This window comes from Sebastes umbrosus, chromosome 14 (assembly GCF_015220745.1).
Source record: "Sebastes umbrosus isolate fSebUmb1 chromosome 14, fSebUmb1.pri, whole genome shotgun sequence".
In the NCBI taxonomy this organism is placed as follows: domain Eukaryota; kingdom Metazoa; phylum Chordata; class Actinopteri; order Perciformes; family Sebastidae; genus Sebastes; species Sebastes umbrosus.
This window is the reverse complement of record NC_051282.1, coordinates 6,736,597-6,753,098: the sequence shown is the minus strand read 5'-3', so window position 1 is coordinate 6,753,098 and position 16,502 is coordinate 6,736,597. Positions and strand designations below refer to the sequence as shown.

At 42.1% G+C, this 16,502-nt stretch overlaps 1 protein-coding gene across 1 annotated transcript in view; it reads left to right on the top strand.

The window, feature by feature from the left end:
- The first annotated feature begins 2,731 nt into the window (after nt 1–2,731).
- LOC119501060 (Na(+)/H(+) exchange regulatory cofactor NHE-RF1-like) overlaps nt 2,732–16,502 on the top strand; it is a 36,443-nt gene continuing 22,672 nt past the window's right edge. The window contains exon 1 of the mRNA XM_037791141.1: nt 2,732–3,714. Coding sequence (XP_037647069.1) covers nt 3,145–3,714 — 570 coding nt within the window. The 5' untranslated portion in view covers nt 2,732–3,144. The remainder of the gene's footprint in view (nt 3,715–16,502) is intronic.

Sequence of the window (16,502 nt, the reverse complement as noted above, 5' to 3'; positions counted from 1 at the left end):
TGTGGTGTTGTTTTATTGAAGTCAGTCTCGTCTGTGTGTCCTGTGTGTGTGTGTGTGTGCGTGCGTGTGTTGGGCTTTTAAAGGGAAGGGGTGTGCTGAGGTTAATGAGCCACTGTGTGGCAGCATACCCTGTTTATTCTCTATAGTGTGTCGCACTAGAAAAAACAACTGTTTTATCAATTAGACACTCAGCACACGTGTTGATTCTGTATTTTAGAGTCTGTTTCATTTCATTACAGAGGTGCATTGTTTTTAAATGATGCTTAACATCTGGATGATGATGTTTTTGTTAATACAGTGGTTGCATTAATGTGTTCTAGGTGAAGTTAGTGGACATTATATATACATGGAGCACTTTCACTGTACTGAGCTATACACCTGAACGCAGCTCCTCTCCCACTCACATCCATGAGTCACACTGCAGAACCATTAAAGAGCTTTTCTGTCTTCTACTGCGGAGAAAAAAACAACGTAATTATCTGGATGACTTCCCATTAACTTAAACTAACAGCTGCCTTTAAACATGCTGCAGTTATCAGTGCTGATGCTGCAGCAGGTTGGAGAGTGTTGAGAGATCTCTGTGTCTCTGTCTTCTTTATCAGGTCTGGAAGCATTCTCAGCTGAAAAGTCAAATCTACCCCGAGGTTTAGGTTTAGCAGCTTCCTGTCGGGCTCTATTTTTACAGGCCTGTCACTCATATCTCTGAACGTCCAGAGGGGCTGACTGGCTTCAAAACACTGTGGAGTTTAAAAACGATGCTGATCATTAGTACCTAATTTGTGCATATTGATCATACAATTTAATTTAATTTGAACATTGGCATATCAGAAGGTCATAACTATAAGTCTTAACAGCTTACATATTACTTCCGGCAGCTCATACCCCCTTATATAATAATAACAGTTGTATAATCTAAATAACATTACTCACTATATACCACAGGGGAAAATGATACATATCAAGTGTTTTTAAAGTGTGATAAGGTCACAACATAATCTCTGTGGAATGTCAGAGACATACGCACTGTAATGTATGTCCCTCTGGCTAAATTATACAGCTAAAGAGACGTTAATAGTGGGATGGATGGATACTATATCCTTCCTATAGGAGGAAATTCCCTATTATTTCCGCTATTCAGTGCTTTTAATAGCAGGTATTGCAGAATAAACACATGTGTATTAGATAACTAAATGAAAACACTATATGATACACAGAATGGCAGCACGCAAGTATGAAAGAGAGTTGTTTTGGCGAAGGTTGTAAAATGAAAAGTGGCTAGAAACGAGGATGTATTCAGAGTAGGGCTGCAATTAATGATTATTTTCATTGTTGATTAATCTGTCGATCATTTTCTTGATTAATTGATTAGTTGTTTGGTATATAAAATGTCAGAAAATGGTGAAAAATGTTGATCAGTGTCTCCCAAAGCTCAAGATAACATCCTCAAATGTCTTGTTTTGTCCACAACTCAAAGATAATCAGTTTACTGTCATAGAGGAGTAAAGAAACCAGAAAATATTCACATTTAGGACGTTGGAATCGGACATTTTTTATCTTTAATTTTTTTTTTAAAAATACTCAAACCGGTTAATCGACTATCAAAATAGTTGGCGATTAATTTAATAGTTGACAACTAATCAATTAGTCATTTCAGCTCTAGAAAATTCCCAATATAATTTATGCTATTCAGTGTTTTTAATAACAGGAATTACAGAGAATTAACACATTATTTTTTCAGATAACCAACTGTGCTAAATGAAAACAATGTGTGATACACAGAATGGAAAGTGTGAAAAAGAGTTTTTTGGGCGAAGGCTGTAAAAAGAAAAGATGCCAGAAATGAGGAAGTATTCAGAGCAGCAAGTACAAATATGTACAATGTGATGCAATGTTACTCACAGAGGGGAAAGAAGGCAAAATGTGGGGGGAAAACTACCACAAACAATTTTTTGGATTAATTGATTAGTTGTTTGGTCTATAAAATGTCAGAAAATGGTGAAAAATGTCGATCAGTGTTTCCCAAAGCTCAAGATGACATCCTCAAATGTCTTGTTTTGTCCACAACTCAAAGATATTCAGTTTACTGTCATAGAGGAGTAAAGAAACCAGAGAATAATCACATTTAAGAAGCTGGAATCAGAGAATTTTTACCCTTTTTTTTTTTAATTACTCAAACCAATCAAAATAGTTGGCAATTAATTTAATAGCTCTCAACTAATCGATTAATCGGTTATCGGTAATCATTGCAGCTCTAGAAAATTCCCTGTATAATTTCCGCTATTCAGTGCTTTAAATAGCAGGAATTACAGAGAATAAACACATTATTTATTAGATAACAATGTGTGATACACAGAATGGCAAGTGTGAAAAAGAGTTTTTTGGGCGAAAGTTGTAAAAAGAAAAGATGCCAGAAATGAGAATGTATTCAGAGCAGCAAGTATGGCCAAATATGGACAATGGGACAAAATGTTGCTCACAGAGAGGACAGAAGGCAAAATATGTGGGGAAAAACTATGAAATTTAAAGAAAACTTTAAGAAAAAAATGAAATTAAAACTATGAAAAAAAGGGAAGTAATAAATAAAGTTTTTTTTTTTTTTTTTTTTTTTTTTTTTATTAAAACATGATTTAAAAATGTCCACTATCTGGTCCATCATCATCTTCATGTTCCTGGACAGCCTGGTGGCTTGTGTTGACTCCTCCGGTCCTCCCTACAGTACTTTGCATGAGGCAGCTAGCTGGGCTGGTCCGTGAACGCACCTCCCTCTTCCTGAGTGGCTTTTCTACTTGTTGTCGCTCACTGAGGAGGAGCTGCTGCTGTGAGAGTCTGATCAGCCTCAGGTTCAGGACCTCCACTGACTGTCTCATAGGGAGGACTTACACACAAGTCACACTTTGACTCGTTTGCGTAACTTGGACCAGAGAGTGGGACAAACACCAGCACCGTTTCCCACGGACTAATCTCCCCAAGAGAGGGCGGGGGTTGGCTGTTTCTTTCTTTTTCTGGAAGGGGTACCACTCGTTCACACACACACACACACACACACACACACACCCCTCCTCAGCAGCATCCTGAGCAGCTCTTGGAGTCATTTCCACTTTAAACAGCAGCAGTGTGAAGGCGACTGAAGCCAGTTACTGTAAGATGCCGAGCAAAAGCCAGAAGTATCTGCGCCCCCGGCTGTGCACGCTGGATAAGGGCGACAACGGCTACGGCTTCCACCTCCATGGGGAGAAAGGTAAGACCGGTCAGTTCATCCGGTTAGTGGAGCCCGACAGCCCGGCGGAGACCTCGGGGCTGCGCGCCGGAGACCGGCTGGTGTTCGTGAACGGAGACGACGTGGAGAACGAGAGCCACCAGCAGGTCGTGGGCCGGATACGAGTCACCGCGGGCCGCCTGGAGCTCGTCGTGGTGGACCCGGACACCGAGCAGCTGCTGAAGAAACACAACATGAAGTGTCTGAGGGAGTATGTCTCTGACGGGGTCCCGTTACCCTTCGATGAAGAGGAGGAGGAGGAGGAGGAGGAGGTGGAGGTGGTGGTGGACGGGACAGTAAACGGGGATGAGAGGCACGCCAAAGCGCAGGAGGTGGAGGAGATAGAGGAAGAGAGAGAGGAGAGGGATGGGACACCCAGGGAGTCCACGCCGGTCCCGGAGAGTAACGGAGAAATCCACGTGCACGTCGACAAAAAGCTGAGCATGAACTCTGAGAAGGTGAGTGAAAGTTTGAACAAGTTTGTGCACCATGTCACCTCTCATCTCCAGATGTCTTTCCTCCAGCTGGACACGTTATGATGCTATTAAAGCCAGTGGATGCATCACTGAGTGAGTGTTTCTACAGAGAGAATAGGTGCTCTGTGTGTCTATAACATGGTTGACATGCTGCACCCACATGCTGCCAGGCTGTGGGTGCAGGGTCAGCTGGCTGCACATTTTGCTGTGGGTGAAGAGGACAAACAACAACCTGGTTCAGCTTTGGGGTCAAGAAAAACTAAACCAATGCAGGGCTGATTCGAATGCTTCGAAGCTTCGGACCGTTACCGTGGTAATCCACCTCCAAATCAGTATTCGAATGCTTCGTTTTTTTGTCTTTTATATTAAGATGTATGTAATAAGTAAGGTATAATGTACAGCGAGCCGGTCGTTGTTGTGAAATAAACCCAGACAGGGTGTTGTATCGTCCTTAAGGGGTTCAAGAACTCCAGTATTCAACAAAAGCCGTGTAATAATAATGTATAAATCCAAAATATCATTTTATAATAATATTAATATCATATCTTGATAATGATACATATCACGATACAGCATGTTTTCTGGCAATTCAATAAATCAATTTTCTATATGAAATAACCGCCTATTTTTGCATACTCCTGTGTGAGTTAAATGCTTGACAAATGCAAAATGAACATACGTTTTAAGTGAAATTATAGAGGAAAAATAAATAAATATAGGCCTAGCCAATGTCGCAATAGAACAGCCCAGTTGCACAGTACTTCCTGAAATAGTCACAAAATTGAATGTGTTGATGTGTGTACATTAGGGCTGACCTGCATGCTTCGAAGCTTCAACCATTGCCGGTTCAGCCTCCAAATCACTTTACAAATGCTTCAGTCTTTAAATACTTTATTTTGTTTCATATATAAGTATGTAATAATAAAGTATAAATCCCCAAATAGCCCATGGAATAAGGAATAATCCCACAACATTATTTATTATTCGTATTAAACATTCATTATTATTAGTTTTTCTCAGATAGATATCGCTGTTTGTTGTGTGTAGAGGAGCGTGTGTACAGTAGTGCAGCAGCGGCACTGTCCCGAAGCTTCGAATACCTTCGAGTATTTCTCACCGAAGCTTCGAAGCCCAAAAGATCTGTAAACCTCAAACCGTTGCTCAGCTTTCTCCTCTCAAATAATGTTTGTGACGTGTTCTTCTTCAGCCGTTTCAAAGAGCAATCACAGCATTACAACATTACAGCGATGCCACGAGGTTAAGCATTAAGTCAGTGTCAATGACAAACACTTTGAAAAGACGTGGTGTTGTGCGTTTCCACTAGAAAACCACCACAGCAAAAATGCGACATTGCTGAACTCTCCACAACAAACAACAGGAAATAGTTAGTATCCCACTAAATGACATTTTTCAACCTTTGATCTTTGTCTGTAAAACATCACGGGGCTCATTCTCGCTACGCAGTGGCAACTTGTTTGCTGTGTCTGCCCTTATATGTCCGTGTGTGCGGCTGTGAACTCAGGAGAACCAGGGCTCATTAAAAAGCACTCGAGGATGAGAGGGTCCGTCCAGTCTGGAACATCTGTGTCCATTTGCTGCATCCTGGATGTTTACCCCCGAGGCTGTTTCTGTCTGTCCAGCTCTCTATCAGACACAGCTCAACTCTGTCTCTATGTGATGGCAGATAGTATAACCTGTATGGTTATTAATGAATAATAATGACATTGTTGTCAACAAGCCCCAATTTTTTTCTACACGATGTAATAATGGTGGAACCATAACCACTGTGCTGCTTTTCAGTGTATGTTTTTGATGATCTCTGAAGCTGGTCAAATAGGTCAAAAAGGTGGTGACACTTTGAACTTAATGGTAAAGTGATGACAAGGAGTCAAGTTGGGAGTTATATTTAAGTGATATCTATTGTGAGATGAATCTAGGTATTGTATTTCGGTTATTGTAATCAGGACTGGCCTAATATCAGATTTTCACTACACGATTATTGTGACCAAAAGACTTCCCCATAACCGTATTATTGCAATATCTATAGCAAAGTTGAAAAAAATAATAATAATGCTATCAGTCAAATTCATCTTTGTTTATTGTGTGTTTTGTCTCTTTTTTGGCAAATGAAAAAATACGAACGTAGGAAGGTGGAAAGAGAGTCTGTAACCATAAACGTATATATAAAATGATTTAAGAGGCGCTGGATTTACACAATATTATCATATGTGTATTATTAACATGACATCAACATTTCACTTTCAAAAGTGCTAAATTCAGTATTGGGAGCATTTCTATTGCCTCTCATCGGCTCTCAACATGGCAACGGGGAGCTGCGGTTCGCAGCTAACATTGCTAACAGCACTAACAGCTAAAAGCATGCGCAGCCAGCCCGGCTATGTCAACAAATCACAGAGAAGCTCTGATTACAACACACACAGAGGGAGAACGACTTCATTCTCTGCTCAGGTAGACATTCCTCCTCTATATATTTACACAGCAAATAGTTGTTGTGATGCTTAATGCTCTGGATATTGTATAGAGCACCTTTAAATATCACGGTTATCATCAATACTGGCATATTGCTTACCCCTAATTGTAATATTGTGATACGTATACCTTGAATATTGTTCTTTTCCTGCCTGGTAGTAATGGAATAGTTTGGGAAATATGCTTTTTCGCTTTCTTTCCAAGAGTAAGGTGAGAAAATCGACACCACTCTACAGTTAATCCAAAGCTAGCATCAGCAGCTGGTTACCTTAGCTTAGCACAAAGACTGGGAAACAGCAGTCACTGCTCTCGGCCTAACAACAGATACACATAGATGGATAACAACGGCTCCAGCTCCCCGTAGGAAAGGACTGTCTCACAGCAAGGTAAAGCGGTGGAAATATTCTAAATATAGCTTTCACTTAAACTGATATTGATTTCTTTAGATGAGCCTTTCTTTTAGGTGGCTAAAATACGTTTTGCTGACGGCCCCGTCCACAGCAGCACATTGCTTTGCTTCCGCGCGGTAACTCCCGTCTGCTTCTCCAAACTGGGGGCGTGCCGACCGTCATCTACTGTAGGTAGTACACTGACTATGGATAAGTACCTCTACAACCCCACTTCAAAACACCTGAACTATCCCTTTAAGGATCATACTGATGCTGCTTTTCCTATTTGTAAACTCCATCTCAAGGGAAAGCACATGCCTGAAATGCCATATTGTCATTACTGAAGCTTTGGTATTTTTCATAGGTCGCCACACTGCTTCCTTACATTCTCATAATAACAGTGTAATGGTAGCTTTCACATGAGCAGAGCATGCAGCGGGCCTTTTGGAGTTATGTTTTCTGGTATTTAAGGCTCGTGTACAGCTCTCGAGCACTGCTGGGTTATGTTGTTCGCCCCAGGAATATACAGAGATTGTTCCCGTGTTTACTCTCGATATGCTCTCCACAGATGGCCTAATGGAGTTGCAGCAGTACAATTCACACTGGCACGCAACCCAGAGGGAAGTTGCGTCGAAACAAACAACAGCAACCCCTAACAAACTCATTTTCACCACTTGGATTTTCATTTCAACAAACTGTTTTGATGCAAAAGATCCAGTACGAATCAGGCTAAGCAGTGAGCTCGGATGGAAATTTCTGTTTGATGTAAAGGCGTACAAAACCAGGATTTCACAGGCTGCAGAAGTTACTTAGGGACAGAGGAGACAGTAGAGAGTGTGTGCAAGAGAGAGTGTAAATTGGACTCGAGGGATGCAGTTTAGAGTCTGCTGTCTCTATGTTACAGTCAGAGCCACCTCAGGGTGTGTTTTTTTGCAGTGACTCCCCTCTTTCTGGAATTTTCTCCCAACATCCTGTCCGGCATTCCTGTGCCCGAGCCCTGTGGCCCGGCCGATGACACACAAACACACACACACACACACACACACACAAACACACACAGCAGTCACACTGATGTCCGCACTCCGCCCGTCTGGCCTCAGTCTTTGAAACGGCACAAAAGAGGGTTCGGAGAGCGACGCCTTCTCCGGAAACCGAGAAGCCTCGCTCGCGGTCGCCGTGGTTACGCTGATGCCACGTGCGGAGCATAAATGTACATGTGAGGAGGATGGAGGTAGGTGAAAGTGAGACAGCGCAGGGGAGGTGCGAAAAAGTATGAACGAGCAGCAGTGATGAAGGTCAAAACATGGAGCGTGGCCCGGGAAGATAATAGGAGCCGCTGTCGTCACCGTGGAACAAAACACACACACACACAGAAAAAAAAACACATCGCTGGTTCCAAAGGTCGCTGTTTTGTTTACCAGGCAATAAAATTTCGACTCTGCTATTGTTGAGGGCAGTGACGTAGCGGCGGATGATCTCAGCTCATGTTACAGATCTAGGTCCATCAGCTCATCCGGAAAAATGTTGTGGAAACAAGTTTGCATTTATGACAAGTGGCGTCTGTCTTTACTACCCTATTCAAACAATTCCAATGAATTCCACGCAGTGTGATATCAAATTGTGGCATGACGACTGGTGATTTTGTTCTCCATCACTTTTTCTAATGGCCAGCATGAACTAGAGGAATGATTACACCAAGAATAACCTGTTTCACTGCACGTATGGGCCCCTGACCTGTTGGCGTAAGACCTATCCTTCAGTCTGTCAAGAATTGTTCCAAGTAATTTCTTAATTGTTTAAACTTTTAAGGCCCAGACACACCAAACCAACATCAGAGAACTAGCAGCGACGAAGGCCGACTGTTGCCTCATGTCGGCAAGAAGTTGCACTCAAACACACCGCAAAGGCTACAGCCGACGGCCAGTTAGCACATACAGTATGTTCAGTGCCTGCGTAAGAGGAAATAACTCTCCACACCAGCAGGTTGTGGTAGTCTGTATTCATCATTTAAAAAGGGAAACTAGAAGACAGAGGACGGCGGATATACAAGCCGTTGTTATGACACATTACATGAAACAAGGCAGCGTTTGCCGACAATTTTCACACCACCCTCACTCACCCCTTCATTCCAGATGGCCATGTCGTTGTGAAAACATCCGTGTATTGGAATGATCAGATGAGATGAAGATGAAAAATGAGAAGAGCCTTCTGTGTTTTTCCTCTTGACTTTACTCGTTTGCTTGCTTTCTTTTCTCTTATACTGATTTGCTTAAGATGAACAGCCAATCAGAGCAATTTCTCTCACCGCCGCCAATTCAACATGCTGAATCGGCCAAAAAGCCTCCGACACGGGCCGACTAGAGCCGACAGTGGGGGACACATACTACACAAAAACTAGACCGACAGACGCTCAACGACGGCCCGAAATTGTCCGACAGCCGACAGTCAGCCTGGTGTTTCAGGGCCTTTAAATGTCAGGGAATAATGTGAAAAAGAGACATCTAAAATGTCTTATTTTGTCCCTCAAACAGTCCAAAACCCAAAGATATGCAATTAACAATGATACAACAGAATTTCAGAGGCTGATTGATTGATTGTCAAAATACTTGACAGCTCAATCAACTGTTTCAGCACTAACGAAAAGCAAATGATCCCAATAGATTTGTCGACGATCACTATTCAAGAAATGTGAATCCGTAAAGTATAAAAATGGGCGATTATTCCATACAGAACCGTTTTTCAGTTAAAGCCATGAAAACGTATTTCTCAGGAGCACTGCTCTTTGCTTTTTCTTCAGTGATTCATCCAGATTTATGAGGTTGAGACTTTTTTTTGAGGAGTCCTCCTGAATGTCTGTCGGCTGCTTACATAAGACCGTCTTTAAACACTAATTACAGGAGAGGAAGGGCGCTTGTGTCAGATGAAATTGACTGCAGCTAGATGAGATCTGGTACATGTTTTTCTAAGAGTGTGAACGTGTGTAATATCACTGTATCTACAGTATCTAGAGGCCTGAAATCAGACAAGAAGGCGACTTTGTGTCGATGGTTGTCACTTCCCTCTAATCTGAGCCTCTAATCTGCACATTCATATAAAACCTGCTTATTAAAGAGCTTCAAGGCTTCCACCACACGCGCTTTGGTTGTTTTCATTTTATACTGGTTTTCCATAGAAAGCGTGGTCCTGTAACTACACGGGACGACGTGTTTTCCCTAAACAAATCATGCTGAAGCTGTTGTGTGGGAGGGTTCTGTCTATATTTATACGGCTTTCAGTGCGATGGATCGACAATGGTCTTTTTAAACTAGCTTTCACGGGATGTCCATTCAGTATGTGTCACCTGTAGCAAACCCCGACGTTGACCATGTGTTTTCACGGTTTCCCACAGTGACCTTTAGCAGGAATCATTCAGCTATGTTTTTTGTTTTTTATTTATTTATGGCCCAAGGGAGGATAACATCAAACCCATGTGACATTCCTATCTGTGTACTGTCATATCTTCTGCAGGCGGTTATAATTTTACTGCTGATGGAGCAAAGAGTCAAAAAATAAACTGTAGTGACAACGAGAAAGATGGAGTCAATAAATGAAGTTGAAAAGAAGATTAATGCCGGTCATGAATCGCTCAGCGGCTGCACAGTCCCACTCTGAGCTGGTATCTCTATCAAGAAAACACCCTTAAAAAAAAACAAAGAAATAACAGTGCGGCTCTAATTACCGACCAAAATGTAGCGACAAAATTAGATTCGCCATCGTTTTGGGATCTGCCCAAGCATCTCCTGTAATTCGGCAAACACATAATCTCACCAAAGAGCATGTGTTAAAGTATTATTTTACCGTGACAGAGACATTCTCTTCAGCGCTTTCTACAGTTACAGTAGTGTCTTCCAGATTTAAGCAGTTTTTCTCTCATCAACTTCTCACAGAACTTCATCTGAATATATTATCGTTTTGAGTGTTTTGTTTTGGAGGCTTCTCGCAGTCTCCCGTGCTGCAGTATCACTCTCCGTCCTGAACTGTTATGATGCACCGATGAGGGGGCTGATTAACAAAAAAAAAGCTTTATTAAATGCTGTTTAATAAGTGATATCTGGTTGCAAATATAAAGTTAACTATCACAGAAATCACATAAACTCAAGTATAAGGGACATCAGATCTATTTAATACATTTTAACATATTTAATTCCAAAAGAAATTATTTTAAGTTCCATGTTCTGTCATCTCCTATTCCATTACTTTTCCTGATGTTTTAGGTATTTGCCGTGGCATCGTTTCATTATCGGTGTTGAGATATTTATGTAGGGTATCAAAGTCCTAATTTTGGTTTCGTGACAACTCTAGTCCACATTCATCTGATGTAATGCCTTCAGGAATAGCCTGTGGATGTAGTTTTCTGTTAATAGAATAAACGTCAGCCTTTCGATGATCATTTGTTACGCATTACAGGCAGAAATAGCCACACCTAGAGTAGCTATTTGAGCCAGGATGGTCATGGTGTGTTTCTGGCTGCCTGCTGCTGTCTATGGGATTCTTGGCCTGCAGCGCACAGACCCCAGGACGTTCGCGCTGGTTTCCTGTCATTGTTGTTGGTGGAAGATTCCCCCCTCCACCACCCCGTCCCGCCCGGCATCTTGATCCTCTTCTCACCCCCCCCTGTCCTGCATATCCAGCAGCTCGTAGCAGGACAGTAAAACTACAGCTTTAAAAGGTTAGAGATCTCAAAAGTAGCAGCTAAATGTCAGCAAAGACAACAGGATACATACTAAATGAAATGTAACACTGGTTGAATAGCATGTCCTTCCAGCAACAGACACTGAATCATGAAGGTAAACAGTTTCCCCAGCTGTGTTTGTTGGTTTGCTTATCATTGAAGCCATTGTGATAAAGCCAGATATTGTTCAGGCTCTGTTTGGGTAAAGGAGTGCGTGTCATTGTGTTTGTCTGCTCAGATATATGCCATGATCCATTCTGACTTGCTGCACACGCTCGCCTGACGTTCGCTTGTATGCAGTACGTCTGGGCATGTGGTGCATTTGTGTTTGTTTTGTGTGGGTGTTTTCACGTTAGTGCATGTGAGAAAGTTTCAGGGAGCCACCCTTCCCTTCGCTGCTTGCCGGGCTGTGCGTTGAGGGGGAAATCTGTGGCTTCACTGTGTTTCAGCTCAAAGATTTGTGTATTTCTTAAGTAACATGTTTCCCTGCACCTATGTGTTTATGAGAGAGTAGAGGCGCCGCCATCTCAAGTATGTTATGCAACATGTGTGAGCGGGGATGATACATACTGTGAGACGACAGCAAAGAGATCTAATAAGAAAGAACTGTTAATTACATTACCAGGACTGCAGTACTAACCCAATGGCAAAACTGGATTTACAGGATATTTGTATTAGGGCTGCAAATCGATTAAAATATCGAATTAAATGTATGATTGTCCATGATTAATCACCATTAAACATTTTTTATTTGTTAAAAATGTACCTTAAAGGGAGATTTGTCAAGTATTTAATACTTTTATCACCATGGGAGTGGGCAAATGTGCTTGCTTTAGGCAAATGTATGTATATATTTATTATTGGAAATCAATAAGCAACACAAAACAATGACAAATATTGTCCAGAAACCCTCACAGGTACTGCATTTAGCATAAAAACATACGCTCAAATCATAAATCTATGACTTGCCCCAAACTGCATGTGATTATCATAAAGTGGGCATGTCTGTAAAGGGGAGACTCGTGGGCACCCATAGAACCCATTTTCATTCACATATCTTGAGGTCAGAGGTCAGTTTTTCCTTGCCAAAATTCAGCGCAAGTTTGGAGCGTTATTTAACCTCCGTATGACATATGGAAAATCAATTGCGTTATAGAAATTAGTGTTGTTAAAGCGATGTTTGCGTTGATGTTTTATGATCGAATCGATCATAATGTAAGAATGCATTTACTGTAACAGAATATTTTATTAACCCCTGATGAGTAATAGTTACTAATCAAATATCACAGGAACACATCATTGATAATGTTTATCTATCAATAGCAGCCAAATAAAGATAAATACATTCAATAAATTTGTAAAATAGAACAGTATTAGAGCCATTAAAGATTGAATCTATACTACTCACATATTTAAGACTGTTAAGAGCTGTTTGTGTTTAAGTAACCACCACCAGACTTTCACTGGAGTAGCTGTTTTTGTGTGTATTACGGGCAGGAGTCTCTGAGTAACTCGTGACACAATACTATCACAAAATGTTGCCCAAGATAACAAGAGTATCGCCGGTGTTTTTGCAAGACAGTCACGCACAAGTTATTACAACATCTATTTAACAAAGAGGTGAGGAGGAAACGGTGAAAACACACTATTATTAGAGGAACAGTGTGTACCAAAGTGCATAGAGTATTCGCCTTTTTATAAGTATTTCAGGGGTGGTTTCTGGCCTTTTTATCAGCAAACAGCGGACCGATGACAGGAAATAAAGGGAGGGAGAAGAGTGGGGCGGATATGCAACAACGCTCTGCTACCAGACTTCAACCGGAGACATTGAGATTTCATGGTCAGCATCTTTAACCCTTATAGGCGACCCAGCATCAGTTCATATGTACAATTGTTTAAATGTCAGGCAGTCATAAACTGCCTAAAGACACAACCATAACATCTTGATCAACAGTTCTACCACATCACAAGAGGACATTATATTGCTCTATAGATTAGGGGCAGAGCAACTAATCGATGATATGTTGATATGAAGTGAAACTTCCCAGTGACGTCGGTCCAAACAACAGCACCACTGTCCCGTCCAGCAGCCAAAACACCACTGTGGCCCAGGTCAGGGGTGGAACCTGAACCTTGTGTGAGTGGGTGGTGGGGTTGCTGGTGATTGGGTCTCATGGGATACTGGACGGAGACTCCACAATGCCACATTCCAGTTCCCACTCCATTCTGCTGAAGGTTCACCACCCCGGCCGGACAATGAGCCGGAGGGCCGCGCCCTGCCGGGGGGGGTGGAGGAGGAAGTGACTGGCTGCTCGCCCTGAAATAGACTCACCCCCCGCCGTCCACCACCTCCCTTCCCACCGTACAAGACACAGATGCCATACGACAACCAAGACGGAGCAAATTGATGTACATTGTTGATGTTGCATATGTACGAATACTGAATAGTACCAAACTAAGGAAATGTTGGAAAAATCTATCCCAAAATACGTAGCTAATTAGCAAATGAAAAAAGCGAAAAAGTGATGTTTTTTTTCCCCGGAACAAGGTACATTTTCTGAGCTTTCGTACCTTGAATAAAAGCATCAACCAATCAAGTTGTGCGGAACGGGTAGAGTTGCACCTTTATTTATGAAACAACAACACGGAGGCTCCGTAGTCTGAACCAAGACGGCAAACTTTATTACTCCTTTTAACCTTGACAAAAGTAGCACAGACCAGATCCACTACCTTCTAGCCCAGATATATAATATTCGCTGGTGAATTTTTTTCGCAAATTTAGTGTTGTTTATTCGTCACGCCCCAGTGTGTAAAGGCCTTTGTTCCTTATTTTTGTGGATAACACAAATAACAAACATGACCAGCCATTATGTTGAGATATTTCCTGTCAAGCTACAAAGAGAGCATTTCGCAACTCATCGTTTTACAATTTACATGCACCGGGGGAAAATAACTAAATGCATTTACCAATCGCCCCGAGGAGAATCTAATCCAACAAGAAAAGAGTTCAGATAGACATTTTTCCACTAACAGTAGCCTCAATAAAGCAACACAGCCACAAGGCACGATTTGATTAAAGGGCACGGCTTTTTCTTGGGTGGTAACGCCCAATCTGTTGTCCCTGCTAACGCCTTTGCTTTCATTATTGCCCGCCACCTACGTGCTCCACTAACAGCTGTATGCAACAAGTGGCTGCAGATTGTGGAGAAACGTTTTAGGGAAATGTAAATAATCCCCAACTTAAGTCGAAGTACACAGAAGAAGAGCTACATGAGGAAGGTTTTTTCTTCCATTGGCTCATTCTTGAATTACAAGAGTGTAACATCTATGATTAGATACTAAATGACTTCATCCTGTTGTTCCCTGACTGAAAAGCTCACACAGGAACCGACTACATAATGAAACACTGGTGTTTAAAGTTTGCTCGTGAGACACAGGGGAGTGTGACCACATCATGTTGTCACTTCTGCTTGACGGTAACAATGAGGTTTTGCCTTGTTTCAGATATCACCACATCTGTCTCTCTTTCTCGAAATGCATTTTCTTACATCAAACGCTGCAGCGCTGTGTGTGTTTGTGTGTGTTTGTAAAAGGTGGGAGAGAAACTTGTGTTAAGGCTGGCTCACACTAAAAGATTTTTCAAATCTTAATGGATTTTGAAAATGTGAGCGACCCCACACATAACGACATGTCCTGATAAGTTTAACAGTTTTGTTCCTACAGTGTGTGGAGAGCAACGATTTAGCCCAAACACCAAACACTAACAGATTCTATTCATAAGCAACAAGAGTCCCAACTCAAAAAAACGTAAGTCTCGCAAAATCTCTCGCGATCAAACATGACTTTAGTGTAAACAAACATGGCGGACGACACGCAGGAAGAATTAACGATGTTAGTCTTTGCACTACTTTGTACTGAACATTTACGAAAGGATGGATGGATGAAGTCATGGAGACACGTTAAATAAACACTTGTGTTGTTGCCACAAATCAACAAGTTGGTCCTCCATTTCTGTGCTCCATCTTACCACTACTTTATGCTTCACGTTTTGCATCAGCTCATGCATTAGCCGTCCTTCTGCTTCAGTCAGCTTGGTTCTCAATTGGCGATCGTTCTTTCTCACGTGACTGCGTTATCGGCTGTCCTCGGGGCTCCCCACACACATATCCGATCGTAAATATTGAACATGTTTAATATTTATGGTTTGAAACACTCTTAACATACCTCCCACCAACAGGAATATCTGGAAAGATAATCTTTAGTACCATCAAAAAATCAGAGCTTTGCTGACGATTGTTGGCAATCAGGCCCAAAATCGTCTTGATTCTCGTGTAGAGTGTACCCGGCATTAGAAGTTGTTGAGCTGATTCTGGTTTCAGGTCTGCAAGGGTGGAGGGTCGGGGACAGGAAGACTGGCCGAGGAGATAAAACCTGTTGACTGTGATAGGACAAAATTGTCAGTCAGCGTCGGGCTGATCTATCGGGATAGTGATTTTTAAAAACTACAGAGTGGTCGAACTACAGATGAAGACCCTTGAGGAAAGGCAGACCCCGCTTGCTCTATTTTCAGATCTTAAAGCGATGGCGAGGCCTCTCCGGTAATCAAGACCACTCCATTTGGTCTTATCAGTGCCCGTATACCCCTGCTGTGATGACTGACATTACTTTTCTATTTTCAACCCTAAAGAGTGCATTGTAATGGGAACCCTCAGCAGAACTTTTCTTTGGTGTCTTTTGTAGAGCCAGTTTGTCCCATCCTCAAATGGAAGGGGGGGGGGGACAGTAGGGTGCTTTGTTCCCCCATTCGCCTGCTTCGCAGCTGGTTCAATGGTCCAGCTTGAAATCCAACACCCCTGCCCTGCCCGAGAGAGTGGTGCGCTCCTACACTCAAGAGCACAAAACTTGTGCTGTAGTGGTTTAAAAAAGGAACCAGGTTCACATCAAACATTTATGAAGTCTCTCCTTGAGGCGGTTAATCTTCGTCAAAAACTACACATGACAATCACAAGGACTAAGGGGAGGCCAATGATTTGCCATGTCACTGAGTAACCACGGCGCCTGGCAGCGTGTCACTTTAGCGGTTATTCTTTTACGCTGATCAAAGAGGGCGAAGTCACGGGGGAGCTGCCCTCTTTTATTAGAGCAACACGGGGGATGAAGTAAGCAGCAGAAGGAGAAAG